This window comes from Talpa europaea (genome assembly GCF_964194135.1).
Source record: "Talpa europaea genome assembly, chromosome: 4".
Taxonomy (NCBI): Eukaryota; Metazoa; Chordata; class Mammalia; order Eulipotyphla; family Talpidae; genus Talpa; species Talpa europaea.
The window spans coordinates 104,796,713-104,812,817 of NC_140070.1; the positions used below are offsets into that span (position 1 = coordinate 104,796,713).

At 43.1% G+C, this 16,105-nt stretch overlaps 1 protein-coding gene across 12 annotated transcripts in view; it reads left to right on the forward strand.

The window, feature by feature from the left end:
• The window catches only part of KALRN (kalirin RhoGEF kinase), a gene marked incomplete at both ends in the record, with an annotated part of 649,897 nt that overhangs the window by 593,850 nt on the left and 39,942 nt on the right, over window positions 1-16,105 (forward strand). For all 12 annotated transcript variants that reach the window (XM_084231955.1, XM_084231944.1, XM_084231956.1 and 9 more), the window contains 9 exons: window positions 878-944; window positions 2,508-2,611; window positions 2,781-2,850; window positions 3,141-3,227; window positions 4,115-4,207; window positions 4,944-4,994; window positions 5,833-5,910; window positions 12,294-12,479; window positions 12,804-12,975. In XM_084231955.1, coding sequence (XP_084088081.1) covers window positions 878-944; window positions 2,508-2,611; window positions 2,781-2,850; window positions 3,141-3,227; window positions 4,115-4,207; window positions 4,944-4,994; window positions 5,833-5,910; window positions 12,294-12,479; window positions 12,804-12,975 — 908 coding nt within the window. The remainder of the gene's footprint in view (window positions 1-877; window positions 945-2,507; window positions 2,612-2,780; window positions 2,851-3,140; window positions 3,228-4,114; window positions 4,208-4,943; window positions 4,995-5,832; window positions 5,911-12,293; window positions 12,480-12,803; window positions 12,976-16,105) is intronic.

Here is a 16,105-nt window from a genome sequence, read left to right on the forward strand (position 1 = left end):
ATACAAGTGGGTTCAAATCCCAGCTCTGCTACTCAGTTTGTCATCTTGGGCAAGTCACCTAACCTTCCTGTCTCAGTATTTTCATCTATATTAAACAAGGCTTACAACACCTACCTTAATATTAGCAAGAGAAAGTCCAGATGAAGCAACTGACACAAAGTAAATATTCTAAGAGGGAAAAAACATTAACCAGAAAGAAACCAAAAAATCACATGATCTCGCTCCTAGTCCTCAGCTGGTAAAGGACTGGGTGGGTGCTGCTTCAACGCTGTGGTTATGGAGTGTCTGCAGTCCATCATTCTGGCTTTGACTGAGGGTTTTGCAGGCTGCTTACTGTAGATATCTATCTGAATAATTGTAGCTTCTATATCTCAAAAACTTCTCTTGGTGTCAGTGCTTCTGAGGCCTCAAAGATTGGTTATCAGACAAATGTCTTTCTCCTGCTGTTAAACAAAGAATGAAGCTAAAAAGAGGGGAGAAAATTTTCATGTCAATCCTTTGGCCTCAAAGTTTTCATCACTCATTTGCCAAGGTGGTCATTTTCCTTTGCACTGTGTGCCTGTGTGATTGTTAAGTTATAGACAAGGGAGGGAGAAGGAGGAGGGGTGGAAGGAAGAATTCTGGGTTAGGAGCATCGCCCGTGGTCTGGCTGTTGTGGGCCAGCTGGGAAAGCCCTCTCCCAGCCTCTGTGCCCTCTGCTCGCCAGGAAGGGCCTTCTGTAGAGCAAACAGCAGCAAGCACCTCCCGCCAGGTGCTAAGAGTGGAATTCATGGTGGTCTCATCATAAAGTCACTAATGTGACTTTCCTGCAAACTTAAGTGGAAAGATCTCTTGCTTCACAAAGAAGAACTTTCATTGTTCTTAATCTCCTGCTCAGGTTTGTCCTGAATGAGCTGGTACAAACAGAGAAAGACTATGTCAAGGATCTGGGGATTGTGGTGGAGGTGAGTAGAGGGCTCGAGGGGTCTGGGGTCACCTAGCCAGTGGCATATTAGACCCTACATGGTGAAGGTGTTTCAACTTGAGGGTTCCATGTATTTTTCTCTACCTGTGTATTTGCAGAAATGAAACTAAACTGGGTAATAGAGCAAATAAAAAATACATAAGTAATTTTATTTTTCCTTTTAAACTATTATCAGGATTTAGGAGGCAGGTCCTGCATATTGCAGCACTTCAGGGAGCCTCTTAGAGCTAAATTCATGTCACCTTGTTTTAGGTGACTAAGTCATTGTCCTAAGAGCTGTTTTTGGTGTTTAACCATGTGGACATTCATTCTTCAGAGCCATGTGCCACTGTGGGCCCTAAGCAGTTTACTCTTGATGAAACCTTGGGTTTTTTTGTGTCCTTAGATTTTTATAAGGGTGTTACGGCTACCAGCAAGACAGACAAGGAAAAGCCCAACACCAATAAGGCAACAATGAGAAGTCCACAGTTGCAGTTAACTTGATAGTAAATAAAATCCCTCTCTATATAGTGATTTACGTTAGGGGGATTTAGATACTTGAATGAGAAAATCTAAGAAAGCAAATGGATAATTTAGATGTTAGAGCCTGTTGTTAATCATCTTAAACAAAAGAATATGAAGTCTGAAAATCGCAGGCCTCAAAAGTAAATCTTCTACTGGTTCTTTCCCTTGGGCCTGTAAGTCCCCAACCTGTAAAATCTGACTTAACATTCTGTATTCGCTTGTCCTGAGCCTTGGACAAGCAGACTGACCTGGCAGATGGAGGACCTGCATGAGGACTTGTGGGAAGTTAGTCTCTCTTCCAAAGGGGGATGGGAGCAGTAGAGGGTACAGGAACTCCCATAAGCAGCCAGCTTAGGAATAAAGGGCCTAGGAGTAGGATACAAGAAACTGTTATCCAGGGAAGTCAGACATAAGTGATGTAAGATTTGGCTGAAGACAAATGCCATAACTCCCCAGCGCCCTGGTTTTCTCATGTGTCAAATGGGGATAAATACTGCCTCTGCAACCTCAAAACTTGATTTTTTTAAAAGTTAAAATGAGATTATATTTGATAACATTTTACAGAACCTAAAGTTATGACATATTAAGAAGTATTTCTAGGCCAGATTTATCTAGTTCTAAGCCTTTGAGGACATAATTAACTGGGATTGGGAAGACAGGGGGACAGATGATTTTCTTCTTCTTTGTTCTTTATTTTTTAATTTTTATTGAAGTAACATTGCTACATATCATTATCCATCGGATGTACACCATTATATTTCAATATCTGTATATACTACATTATGTCCTGCTTTCTTAAAGACAAAGAAAGGGACCCAGTACTTCATGAAAGTTGTGTCTCACTCTGCTCAATGGCTAAGTCTTCACTAACTGGTAAAAAAAAAAAAGAAAGAAAGAAAGAAAGAAAAAACTGCAAGCGCACAGGAAAGCACTGCCCTCAAACCCATGCAGAGTGGGGGCTTCCCGGGGGCTGTGGTGTGGGATGAGCCTGCAAAGCTTCTATGAAGATGTTCTCCTAATTATCGCCTCTGCGCCACAGGGTTTCATGAAGAGAATAGAAGAAAAGGGTGTCCCTGAAGACATGCGAGGAAAAGATAAAATCGTGTTTGGAAATATTCACCAGATTTATGACTGGCATAAGGAGTAAGTGCTGCATGCCCTGAGGGGTGAGCCTGTTGCAGGCTCTCCATCCTCCTCCTGCATCTGGCCTCAGGGGTAGAGTTTGCTGAGAATCTTCTGTCACTTATCACTGTGAAATAATACAGTTCTGAAAAATTGTGGCTTCCTTCTCTTATCCCTTTCCTCCTTTTAGCTTTTTCCTGACTGAACTGGAAAAATGTATCCAAGAACAAGACAGATTGGCACAGCTCTTTATTAAACATGTGAGTGTTTTCCTGGCACCGCCAGCCTGTCCCCTCCCGCCAGGCTCATTTACATTCACTTTAAAATTCCTTCTTCTGCTTTGCCTTGACCTGCTCCCTTCTCACACTTCTGAGTTGTTATTGTTTTCAGTCTTTCCCGCAGTTTGAATGATGGACTCTTGTCTACTCTTCAGCTGCCTTGATGTGTCCCCAGAATGTAGACCGTGTCTCTGCTTCTCCCCACATGTAGATCAAAAGCACTCAGAGCTCGAGGCCCCAGATGCCTGAGTGCCTTCCCTGTGCCTTTTCAGGAGCGGAAGCTGCACATCTACGTGTGGTACTGCCAGAACAAGCCGCGCTCAGAGTACATTGTGGCTGAATACGACGCCTACTTTGAAGTAAGCTGCTTTGGCTTTTGCTAAGCCAGTTGAGGGGAAGAAACTCTGGCCGAGACAGACACATTCAGAAACACAGCTGCCATCCTCACACAGCTCTGCTGGCCCTTCAGGGCAGGGATAGCTGATTCAACAGAGCCTTTAGCATCTTAGCTAAATTCTGAGGACCCCCTTTGCTTGAGGGGCACCAAGGTGGCAGGGTAGGCACTGCTTTTAGATGCCTCCCTTTGCAGAATGACTCTGTAGCTCAGAGACTGCCTCAGGCCTCCTTCAGGGCTCCGTCCTATCCTCCTTCCTTGACCCCAGAGCAGTCTATGTCCACACTCTTCCTCACAGGCCCCTGGAGACAGCTTGCTGAGGATGTGTCTCCTTGTTAAGTAAGGTGGACACAGTCACCTCATAGTCTCTGCTCCGATTCCCAGAGGTTCTGTCAAGTAGTTCCAAGTGTTTGTTTTGCCCCAGGCTGGAAGTGTTGGCTTTGCTGGAGGAGAGGCAATGCCATCATTTGAGAAGTGCCCAAAATCGAGTATTTGCAGATCTGAGTTGGACACCACCCTATAGGTTTGTGCCCGAGGAGAAGCCATTCATTCTTGGCTTGGTTCTGGAACCATCGAGAGAACAGACTACCCACTCCACCTTGCTCCCAGGACTGGGGAGAGGACCCAGACTCTGAGAGCACATGGCATGCAGGCTGGTGATGGCGAAGTGTGTTCATGTGGTTAACGACCAATCAGCAGTTGGACAGCCAAGTCTACCTCTTGCACAATTTGACGATTCCAGACTTTTATTGACAAACACAAAAACCTGTGCTTCCTGCCTGGAACTGTGATGCAGAGCACCCCAATTCTTTGGTTCCTTTTTTTTTAAACATAAACTTCCTTATGTTCCAGGAGGTGAAACAGGAGATAAATCAAAGACTGACACTTAGCGACTTCCTTATCAAGCCCATCCAGAGAATAACAAAGTATCAGTTGCTCCTCAAGGTAAGTGAGAGGTGAGCTTGGAGGGGTGTCTGCTTTGGGCCTGTGTTAGGATACAGGTCAGTTTGAGGCTCCATCTCTACCACACTTCTCCCATGAGCTAATGAGGACAAGTGGGATTTTATCTTGTCTGTCGGTTACTTGATCAGCTTTGTCTCCAAATAAATTATAAAACTGTTGTTTCTGCATTTGAAGTTGATTGATTTTCTTTTTTTCAATTTGCTTTCTTTCTTGCAACAATCACTGGCTTGGTACCTTTTAGAAAATATAAAGCCTTAAAAATTAAGGTGGAGTACAAGGGAAAAAAGGAAAGGAAAAACTCTAAAAACATTAGATAAATAATACCTAAAATTTGATTATATTTTGCTTTTTTAAAATAGTTTAGTTTGGTCTCAGAAATATAATTTAAATGAGAGAGATTTAACGTTCTGTCCTCCTACCCTTTCTTGTCATAATCCCCTCTCTCCCTGCTCACACACTTTTTTTGTCCCCTTCTTTCCTCCCTCTCTCCCTTTTCTCATAGCTTTGTATCTTTGAAGACTTGGGGCGCTTTCTCTGTGTTATCATATCCAATATGACTTGTAATTTAATATCTCAGCTACAACAAACCATGGCCATCTCTGGTGGGAGGGAAAGTCTTCTGGTGTTACTGTGGTTTCATGATGCTAAGTTTTCATAGCACTGTTTCCTAACTGATTTCACCCTTCCCACACCCTTCCTTGCTTCCCCCACTTGCTAGGACTTCCTGAGATACAGCGAGAAGGCGGGTTTGGAATGTTCAGATATCGAGGTGAGTATTTTACTTGTAATGCTGGCTGTTCTTGGGGACAATATTGCATGTCTGTCTCTAAAAGGGAGAGCTGTCACTGGGCAGCCAAGGGTCCAGGCTGACCGATGTTAGTAAAAGCCCCTTGAGAACAACTGCTCAGCAGGATGATGAATGGCAGGTGTTAATAAATGCACTAAGAGTTTTTTCTAGAACTCAAGATTTCTGTTCAGAACAAACCAGCACTTATGCCAACTGGTCTCCTTGTGGTTCCCAGTGACATGTGGTAGGAAGGGTTGTATTTGAGGCCTCTAACATCCCTCAGAGATTGGGTGCTTCACTGTGTAGTTTTACCCATGAATCCAGAAACTCCATTTTCATTCCCTCCCCTGCCCCTGAGGATTACTCCCCAAGTGAAGTCCTATGAGACAAAGTCACCATGGGGATTATTTTAAACCAGAGAAGTTACAAACCATTCTGGCGGGTTATTTTAGGTTAAATCCTCTAGTGTTTCACAAGCCAGGCTAAGCTGTTGCTTGGAGAGCCAGGAAGCAACAAAGAGAAGATAGAAAATACAAGAAGGAAAGGGAATTGATAAAAGTAGGAAGGTAGGAAAAGAATGGGCTGGGTAGTATTCTCCCCACATGCAATCACTGAGTCACATGGAGCCCCGTAATGACCAACACCCTCCACCTAGAACAGACAATCCCACACGCCTCTGAAAGTGAGCAGCACAGGCCAGCAGCCTTTCCTGGAATCAAGGAGCTACCAGGAGGCCCCTGATGCCAGCATAGAACGCCCTGAACTTCCTGCCTGAGCGCTGTTCCTTACCCTGAGCCTATATTGATTGTTTTTCCCACAGAAAGCAGTGGAGTTAATGTGCCTTGTTCCAAAACGCTGCAATGACATGATGAATCTGGGACGCCTGCAGGGCTTTGAGGTGAGCTGTTAACACTGCTTCTTAGCCCTCTCTTCTGGGCAGCACGACCCCTGGCTGGGAGGTTGCTTCCCTTTGAAGCCCTGTGGCCCACCTCCTCCTCTGACTTCTCTCACCATCCGCACCATTGTGCCTCTGGTTCCCAGGTCTAGAAGATGCATCTGTTTGGGAAGTCTAGTAATTGGGCAGTCATAGAGGCTCCAGAGCGGTCAGCTGAGCTGGAGTCAGGATTCCCAAGGGATTAGAAAGACCAAAAAATCCTCATCACTGTGGACCTGGCAAGGACCTCTCTTCCCTTTTCTTTCTTGCCTGAGAAATGCTGGGAATGTAGTGGAAAACAGAAGTGCATGGTGAAAGTAGAACTGGAGGGGAAAGGGAACACTTTTCTTTTGGAGAGGGTGGTCCTAATAAGCAGGTCTCTATAGCGGTTGACTTTTAAATTATTTTTTTAATTTATTTTATTTTTATGCATACAAGAACTGGGGTACAGGCCAGAGGTGCGGGGTGGTGGGGGAGGGTGAGAGGATTCACCAGAGACAGAATGGGGAGCAGAACAGGCAGATCTACTGAAATACACTGCTGAGGGGAGCAGTGGGTGAGACAGGAGAGGTCTGCTGCGCCATGTGGGTAGCTCCCTGGCTGGGGATCGAACTCGTGCTGCAGTGACTGCCGTTAGCTTCATAAGTTGTGTCTTAACCCCTTGCGCCACCAGGGAGGCCCTTGACTTTTAAATTAAATGAACATTTTTAGCTCTAAAACATCAGAGTGGACATTTCTAAAGAGAAGAATCAAGTCCTTCTTTGTCTTTGTCTGCTCTGATTCTTTGGACTACAAAGTTTTCTGAAAGACAGTCAAAAGACCAGCATTTTCCTTTGGTCATTTGAAATCAGTTGCTGTCATTTTAAAAATTTTAGAAAACATATTAATTACATGTTTTTAATCACATTTTTGCCCACTACCACCCTTTTTATCCCTTTGTCCCTCTCCTCCCCTCCCTCTTAACCCTCAGGATGTTAATTGATATCCGCTGGTTTTTGAAAGTATTTTATATTATCAAATTGTCTGTTACATAAATGTCCACTATTTGTTTTTATCATTCTGACTTACTTTGCTGCATAATTCTCTCATTTCCTCCATTTTGCTCAAAATGGCTGCATTTCATCCTTTATTGTGGTTATATAATACTCCATGGTGTGGCTATACCACATCTTCTTGACCCAGTTGTCCATGGGTGTCCTAGCTAATGTAAATTAGGCTGCTGCAAACACCGTGGAACATAAGTGGTTTTATGTTGGTGGTTTTGCATTCGTTGGATATATTCCCAAGAGTGGGGTTGCTGATTCCTAGAGTATTTCCAATTTGACTTTTTTAACATAAATCCAAATTGCTCTCCTTAATAGTTACAACAGTTTACATTCCCACCAACAGTTTAATAGGTTCCTTTGTCCCCCACATCCTCTCCAGGATCTTTTTGATATGTGTCATTCTCACTGTTGTGAGAATGTATCTCATTGTGTTTTTAATCTGCACCTCTCTTAGAATCCATGATGATCATTTATTTGGCCTTCTGTACATCCTCTGTAAATTATTCACATCTCCTGCCCATTAATTGGGTTATTTATGACTTTTTTTTAAAGATTCATTTGTTTATACATACAAGATCCAAGGTACAGGCCAGAGTTTTGGGGGGTGAGAGGATTCACCAGAAACGGAGTGGGGAACAGAACAGGCAGACCGATTGAAATACACTGTTGAGGGGAGCAGCAGGCGAATCAGGAGAGGTCTGCTGCACCATGTGGGTCACCTCCCTGGCCGGGGATTGAACTTGTGCTGTAGTGGCTGCGTTGAGCTTCATAAGTTGAGTCTTAACCCCTTGTACCACCAGGGAGGCCCCTTTTTATGACTTTTTAATGGCAGAATTGTATGATCTTTTATACACAGCTTGGATATAAATCCCTTATCAGTTATATATTGCATAAATACAAGAATCAAGTCCTAGGAGAAACTCTCGGATGTCCGCAGAATTTTTATTTTATTTATTTTTTTTTTTTTAGTGAATGTAGTAGTTTATTAGGGATGACAGAACAAAGTTCCATAGCCTGGAGGACTTAAACAACAGGAATTTGTCATCTCACATTTCTAGAAGACCAGGAAAAAGTATAGGTAGGGGTGGTTTCTTCTGAGGGCCACAAAGAAAGCATCCGTGCAGGCCTCTTTATGAGGCTTGTCCATGGCTGTCCTCATGTTCACATAGTGTTCTTCCTCTATCTTCAGCCTCTTCCCTATGAACTTAACTGTGTTCAAATTTCCCCTTTTTAAAAAGAAAGGACAGGGCCTCCCCAGTGGCGCAGTGGTTGAGTGCTGGGTTGCAAAGCTGCCTGCAGCCTCTGCAGCAGTGGTTCGATCCCTGGCTGCTCCCCGGCCACCAGAGGAGGGTCCCGCATGGCACGCAGACCTCTCCTGCCGCCCGCTGCTCCCCTCAGCAGTGTCCTTCGGTCCTTCTGCCTGCTCTGCTCCCTGCTCTGGCTCTGGTGAATTCTCTCACCCTCCCACGCTTCTGACTGTACCCAGTGCTTGTATAAAATAAATAAAAATAAATCTTTAAAAAAAAAAAAGAAAAAAAGAAAGGACACCAGTCACATTTGATTAGCGCTTACCCTAATGACATCACTTTAACTTGATTCCTTGCATAAACACCCATCTCCCGGTAAAGTTACATGTAGAGGTACTGGGGGTTAGGACTCCACTTATGAATTAAAGGATGGCAAATATTCAAGTCCCAGCAATGAATCTTTATTTTTTTTTTAAAATACACTTAAACATTTATTAAAATATAGGAATTATCTAGAGTATAAACTAAAGCATAGTATTATCTCCTATGGGTGTCCTTATAAGAAAGGAAGTCCATCTAGCTGATGATAGATTCATATATATTGCACATTTATTTTATTCTAAATGCATGTCAGTGCTATACTAGTTTCATAAAATCAGCTGGAAAGTGTTCACTTTCCCTTAAAATGATATGATATGATATGACAATTTGTGTCATATCATAACTTACTTATTCTTTTTTTTTATATAATTTTTTTTTTGTACAGGACATTTTTTCCATTTATTTATCTCTTGTTCAATATCTTTCAACAATTTTTTTTTACATTTTATTTTTTAATTTTTTTTTAAATAATAAATTTTATTTTTATATTCCCCATACAATTGCAACCCCCCCATTCTGACCCCAATCCCTCCCCTCCCGCCCCCCACCCCCCAAAAAGTGTCTCTGGTTCATAGTTTTTTGTTGATTTTGATTTTCACTTTCTTATAGCTATTCATTTTCCTGGTCCCTTATTTAAGTTTTCTAGATTCCTGCTATGAGTGAGACCATCCGGTATTTTTCTTTTTCTTTTTGGCTTATTTCACTGAGCATGATCCCTTCCAGCGCCATCCATGTTGCTGCAAATTGCATGTGTTTATCTTTTTTGAATGCTGAGTAATATTCCATGGTATATATGTACCACATCTTCTTGATCCAGTCATCTATTTTTGGGCATTTGGGCTGTTTTCAAAGCTTAGCTATTGTGAATAGTCCAGCAATGAATCTTTAAAGAGCAATTTAACTTTCCTGATTTAAGTTTAATGAATAACTGTTATTAGTTTACATCCTTATACATTAACCAAGATTTTGAGTATTAATATAAATTTGGATCTGACAATGTTATTGACAGGCACTTAGTAGTTGTTGAGACCCTAAGAGAAAGAGGTAGATCTTTTAATCCTGATTCTTGGTAACCCTGCAACCTGAGATTCATTATTCCATTTTGGGGAAAAGAGATTCCTAGAAGTTGAGACAATTAAGAATTATTTTTTTCTGGCCAGGTTAGGATAGATAGAATACTTTTGAGGCAGACTACTGTATAACTAGATTTAGGGGAGGCTGTGTTCAGGTTTGGGTTAATGAGTTACATTACTGAGTTTTCTGAGTCAAGCTTTCTTATCCTCCTGGTCCTTCCAGTCCCTCTTGGTGTGCTTGTTTGATTTCCATTATTTTTTTGTGATCAGGAACTGTTCATTTTCTTTGCTGTTCATTTTCTTTCTTTTTTTTTTTTTTAACATTTATTTATTTTTTTATACAAGCACTGGGTACAGTCAGAAGCGCAGGAGGGTGAGAGAATTCACCAGTCAGAGCGGAGAACAGAGCAGAGCAGGCAGACTGATGAAGTACACTGCTGAGGGGAGTAGCAGGCGCAGCAGGAGAGGTCTGCATACCATGTGGGACCCTCACCTGGGGGCCAGGGATCGAACCGGCACTGCAGAGGCTGCGGGCAGCTTCACAACCCAGTGCTCAATCGCTGTACCACCGGGGAGGCCCCTTGCTGTTCATTTTCATAGGTTCCCTGTTCTCCATGGTACCCCCGAAGTACTAGAGTAAACAGGGTTACACTGCAGCAATATACCAAGTCCTTATGGTGTTTCTTCAGTCATAATGGATGAAGTTTTACACGTCTCTTGGAGCTATGCCAGGTCTGAGGCTATTCTGAATACACCAGATAGTAATTACTTCTGCTCTTAACCACAATGCCCCCAAGTTTTCTGAGCAGAAGGCTGGCTTGACTTCCTCTGGGTGTCTGGAGAGACTGACTGCAGACAGGAGGCTCAGCATCCCGTGTGCTGTCTGGCACCAGGTAGATTACAAAGGGCTGTGTTGTACGAATACATGTGTGTCCACAGGCCACACAAAGGAATACACGACTATTTTCTCTTTAAATCAAGTACCACAGCTCCTTTTTGCATCCAGTCCCAGAGAATCTGCTTTGCATTTCTTCAGCTAATTAGGAAGGACAGCAAACGTGCTTCTGAAGTCCATGACTTTGGACTAGGGAGAAGTAAGCCCCCTCACTTAGACTCCCTCTCTTTTAAATCTTCTGGCTTTCCCTTTAGTGTTGGCAGAGGGTCAGGCTCTTATGTAATATTAATAGAGTTTTAGAACTTTTCTGGCTAGCTGGTCAATGACTTAATATTAACTTGGGACTGGGATAGAGATAAGCCTGTTTGGCTGCTGACCTAACAATAAGGAGTCACGATCCAAAGAGAAAGCAGAGTTCTCTTAAGAACATGAAAGAGAAATAATCTGTGTGGTGGGTAATGTTTGGAATAAGGCATCCTATGCAGAGAATGGCTCACATTTGCCCTCACAGGCAGAAGGTGCCATCTAAGAAAATACAGGTAGAGGAGTTCTTCTGGACACTGACTCAGATGTCTGGGTTTTCTTGTTTGGAAACAGTAGGAAAAACAGGATCTCCAATAGCATCTGTCAAGACCTGTTGGGCTGAGCCATCTTCCCTTTGAAGATATCTCTGAAAATCTGGTTAGAAACTGACAAACCAAGTAGGCACCACTTCTTGGACTGATTTTCAAGTGGCCTGGTAACTAGAATTAATTTAAGATGGATCACACTACCCAGAAAATGTCTACCACTTTATAAAATATAGGCACCGGGCCTCCCTGGTGGCACAGCGGTTGAGCATTGGGTTGCGAAGCTGCCCGCAGCCTCTGCAGCACCCATTCAATCCCTGACTGCTGGGCGAGGGGCCCACATGGCGCACAGACCTCCCCTGCAGCCCGCTGCTCCCCTCAGCAGTTTATTTCAGTCAGTCTACCTGTTCTGCTCCCCTCTCTGGCTCTGGTGAATTCTCTCACCCTCCCGCACTTCTGACTGTACCCAGTATTTTAAAATAAATCTTTTAAAAAATAAATAAATAAAATAAAATACAGGCACCTTTCTATGATCCCCCCAGCACTATCGGAGATGGGCACAAACTGAAACAATAGAAGGAAAAGACAGGCCCCGCTCATCAGACTGTGTGGCCCTGACTACACCACTTCCCTTGGCCATAGGTTGATTCTAGGTTGTTGGCCACGAGAGTACTGGGTCCTTGACCCATGCTGCAGGGGAGCATGGGTCAAGCACACTTCTCAGAGCTCTGAAGACAGAACGGCCACTTCTTGCTCCACATGTCACCTATTTCCTTTCAACTTCTAATAGAAGACAAGAACCTCCAGCCTAATTCCTGAACATCTTTTTAGTTAATAATTTCACCTCCTTTCCTTCAGGCATTTTCCTGAAGCTGTTTCTTAGTGGTTCCTTGGCCTGCTTTCCCTTTCATTCCAAAGCCCTTGTATGAACAGGAAAGTACCATAGTTTGCCCTAGCTGAATGGAGGGGGACAGGGGAAAGGATTTCAATTCAGGCTCTAACAATAGCCCAGAGGCTTTTTTTCGCATATAAGGGCTATTGTCCTGGTCCCGAGGGAGGCAGGTTCCTTGGACCCCCACAGACAGTGGCCTTCTCCCTGCTTGTCATTGACTTCACCCAGTCCTTCTTTTCATCAGGGCACCCTGACAGCTCAGGGGAAGCTGCTGCAGCAGGACACGTTCTATGTGATTGAGCTGGATGCAGGCATGCAGTCCCGGACCAAGGAGAGACGCGTGTTCCTCTTTGAGCAAATTGTCATCTTCAGTGAACTGCTCAGGAAGGGATCCCTCACCCCAGGCTACATGTTCAAGAAGAGCATCAAGGTAAGGGAGCTGGGGAATGAGAAGGGGCAGGAGTTGAACTTGGGGCAGCTGCTTTCCTAACACAGCTGCACTAGAATGAGTGAGGATCCAGAACCTGGAAGCTTTTTCAGCATAACAGCCTCTTGGTATGGAGGGTAAATATCCAAGAAAAAGTACCAGACTGGGTGCCAGTTGCTAGTATGATGTCATTCACTCGAAAACAGAAACCCAGGTATGTAGCTATTAGATCCAGACAGATCCTAAAATAAAAACATTGAGTAACTATAAAATGTTGCTCTTTTAAAACAACATAAATATGAAAAGCATTAATTTGACTTCTTCCAGATGAATTACTTGGTCCTGGAGGAGAACGTGGACAACGACCCCTGCAAGTTTGCACTTATGAACAGGGAGACTTCTGAGCGAGTCATCCTGCAAGCTGCCAACGCCGACATCCAGCAGGCCTGGGTGCAGGACATCAACCAAGTCTTAGAAACACAGCGGGACTTCTTAAATGGTGGGTACTGGGCTGTTATCAGGGTAGCCCACACTCTGAGCTACCTTGATGTAGGCTTATGGTGAGTTATGAGCCCAGATCACATTTTACATGGACTCCAACTTGTAGTTTTTCAGAAACACTCTGTTTAGGATCTTCCTGAACCTGAATATGCAAGTGGAGCCAGTGGAACATTGTAATAGAGCCCAGCTTTCCAAAAGAAAAGATCCTTTCTTCTAGCCTAGACATAGGGCCTATGCCTGCAGCCACCACCACCAACTGAAGCAAAAGTTTGATATGGGCACATTGCTTTTTCTTAGGCACCAGGTATCAGTGACATGTTTGCCCATTTCATGGCTAATGGCTGCTACTCTCAAGGTTGTCTTATGGTTTCTAGAGATAACTAGATGTTTAGCAGATCAATTCAAATCTACCCTTTGCTCTCAAAAGTGTGAGAGCCTAGAAAGTCACCTTGCTAGTCAAGTTTACCCATTTCAAATGAGCAGCAGTTGTTAACTCTCAGTTTCAGCACTACCTTGAAACCTACCAGAACCATCTGATGATGATGCAGAGTGTAGCTTTTTGTGGATGCTGAAAGTAGTATCTAGTTTATGTTTCTTTATATTTTCTCCCTGATGTAATTTCTTCACATTGAGTTTGGCATGAGGGGTGGTATACAGTTTAAAACTAGTGTTAATCTGCTGAGTTGATATACTCAGAAGTCTCTCTCAGCAAAAATGAAGCTTGAAGTTGAAGGCAAAACTTCATCAATAACATAGTAAACCATAACCTGAAGACTCGGCAAGCACATGCGCCTTGTGTACATACATGTGTACACATACACACACACACACATACAGGAGACCACCCTTAGAAGTATCCTCTCTTCTTCCCAGTGCAGTATAGGGATCTATATGTGTGCACTTAAATACACACACAGGACAACCTCAGGCTCACCACCCTTCTGGCCTGTCCTGAGATATGTGTTCAGGGTCAGAAGTATCCACGCATGTACACACACACACACACACACACACACACACACACACACACGGTATCACCTCTTCTTGCCAATACTGGAATCTGAACTATCAAATGGTACCAATGCCTACCATGAACCTGTAGCAGGAAGTGTTCAAAAATGACATAATAGTTGAGGACCTTGGGCAAGTCAGGACATTTCTGGGGGGCTCCATTGGCTTATCTTTTGAAGAGACATGTGCCACGCTGTGCCAGCAGTGCTGGAAGCAAAAAAATATGACATCCCTCCCTACATGGCCAAATTTATTCCATAATAAGGGGTTTAACACATTGTATTTCTCTTAAAGCAAACAAAAAGAAATAATAGAGCAGGGGAGCAGGATGCCTTGACTTTTTAAGATAGAATATGGAACTTCAAAGCAACTCCACATTTACAAAGATTATTTTGGGGTCTTGCCACTTGGTCCCCCACTATAGAACAGTTTGGTTAAAAATAAAATACCAAATACCAGACTAGTTGATCTCTAGGATTCTTTCTCATTGTAAAAGTATTAAAATTCTAAAATTAAATTCCAGCCCAAACCTGAGGGTTAGTAATAAATGTGGCATATAGTTCAAATTAGCACTTTTAAATTTTGTATAAAACATATGTGAGTATATTCATTAGTATATATAGTATATTCATTAGTGTATATAGTGTATTTATTAAGTTGCATTCTATTAGGAATTTCTGATAATTCTAAGCCAGAAGAGGGTCTTAAAGCTCATCAATTCAGGACAAAAGGAAAAATAAGTAAGTTAAGAAACTTGCACAAGGTCACAAAATCAGTAGGTGATAGAACGCAAACTTGAACCTAGCACTGTATAACTTAAAAATAGACTCTTAGCCACAAAACTGTAGTACAGTTGTGGATGGTGGGGCACACCTTTATCTGTGAGCTCCCTAGCAAATAAAGTAAAGAAAGAAACAGGATAGGCATAAGATCTATGCATTCCACTTGCCAGAAACAAAGCCTGTCAAAAGGTTACAACTTTCCTGATCCAAAGACCTAGGTTAAGCACAGAAGAACACAGGTAGAAGAACACAGGCTCCTTATGTGCCTTATTTTCAGACACTTTAGCACAATCATTACACATAATCAGATCATATCCCAATCCCATGTGGTGGGTATTGACTTAAAGTCAGTCAGATAAGGCCTGCTCACCGCTCTCTGCTGTCTACTTAAAATTTGGCACTGCCTTTCTTTGGGCATACCCAATGAATTAGGCCTTTATATGGTTCCGAGACCGCCTCCTAATTATAGTGAATTATGGGACTATAACTGAGCTAAATTATCAGCTCCTAAATATTTAATGCCTACAAAACATTCTCAGGGAGAAAGACTGAGCTCTGGTAAGGGCCTGTTCTATTCTTTGACATACTCAAGAGACAAGGGTGTAACTATGGAGCCTTTTCCTTACAGAGACAAGTGCAGGCATCTCATAGCCCGTCCCCACCTCCCTCAGAGCCCATCTCTCAAATAGAAAGGGGGTGATGTGATCTGATGTTGGGTCCTATTGAAGTATTATCACTATAGAAATATCCTTATATTTGAAAGTTCTCTGTGCCCCGGCTGTTAACCCACTTGAATATGTGTTACCATGAATACTGATAAAAATAACAGAATCAGGCCAGCCCTTGAAGTCATTATTATAGAATTTGGTATGTGTGGCCTTTGCCTGCCCATTCCTCTTCAGTGCTCAGACTATCGAACTGTTATCTAAAATTCAGTAAAACAAAGCTTATGTCTTTCCCTTCAAATTTGCTTTTTCTCCATCTCCTGAGTTCCACTGACCAATAGCCTCCTGCTCCCCAGACCTGGTGGTCCTCAGCTCTTGCTGTGTTTTCACATCTAGGCTCTAGTCTCCCACCAGAGCACTTGGCATCCCACAGGCCTCCCACCTTCCCATCAGCTCTGCTCTGCTCAGGCCTCTTTGCTTGTCACTATCTCATGGCTTCTGACTCACCCTCTCCGCACCTTCCTCCCAGCTGTGGAATCCTCAACTGTGGTTCTGGTGACAGAATCTGAATTTAAAATGCCCAGGTTCATTTAATCCACTAACTTTTCATGACCATCACAATTAATTCCAGGCTCATGAACCTGGCTCTCTTGATCTCTCACACCACAGC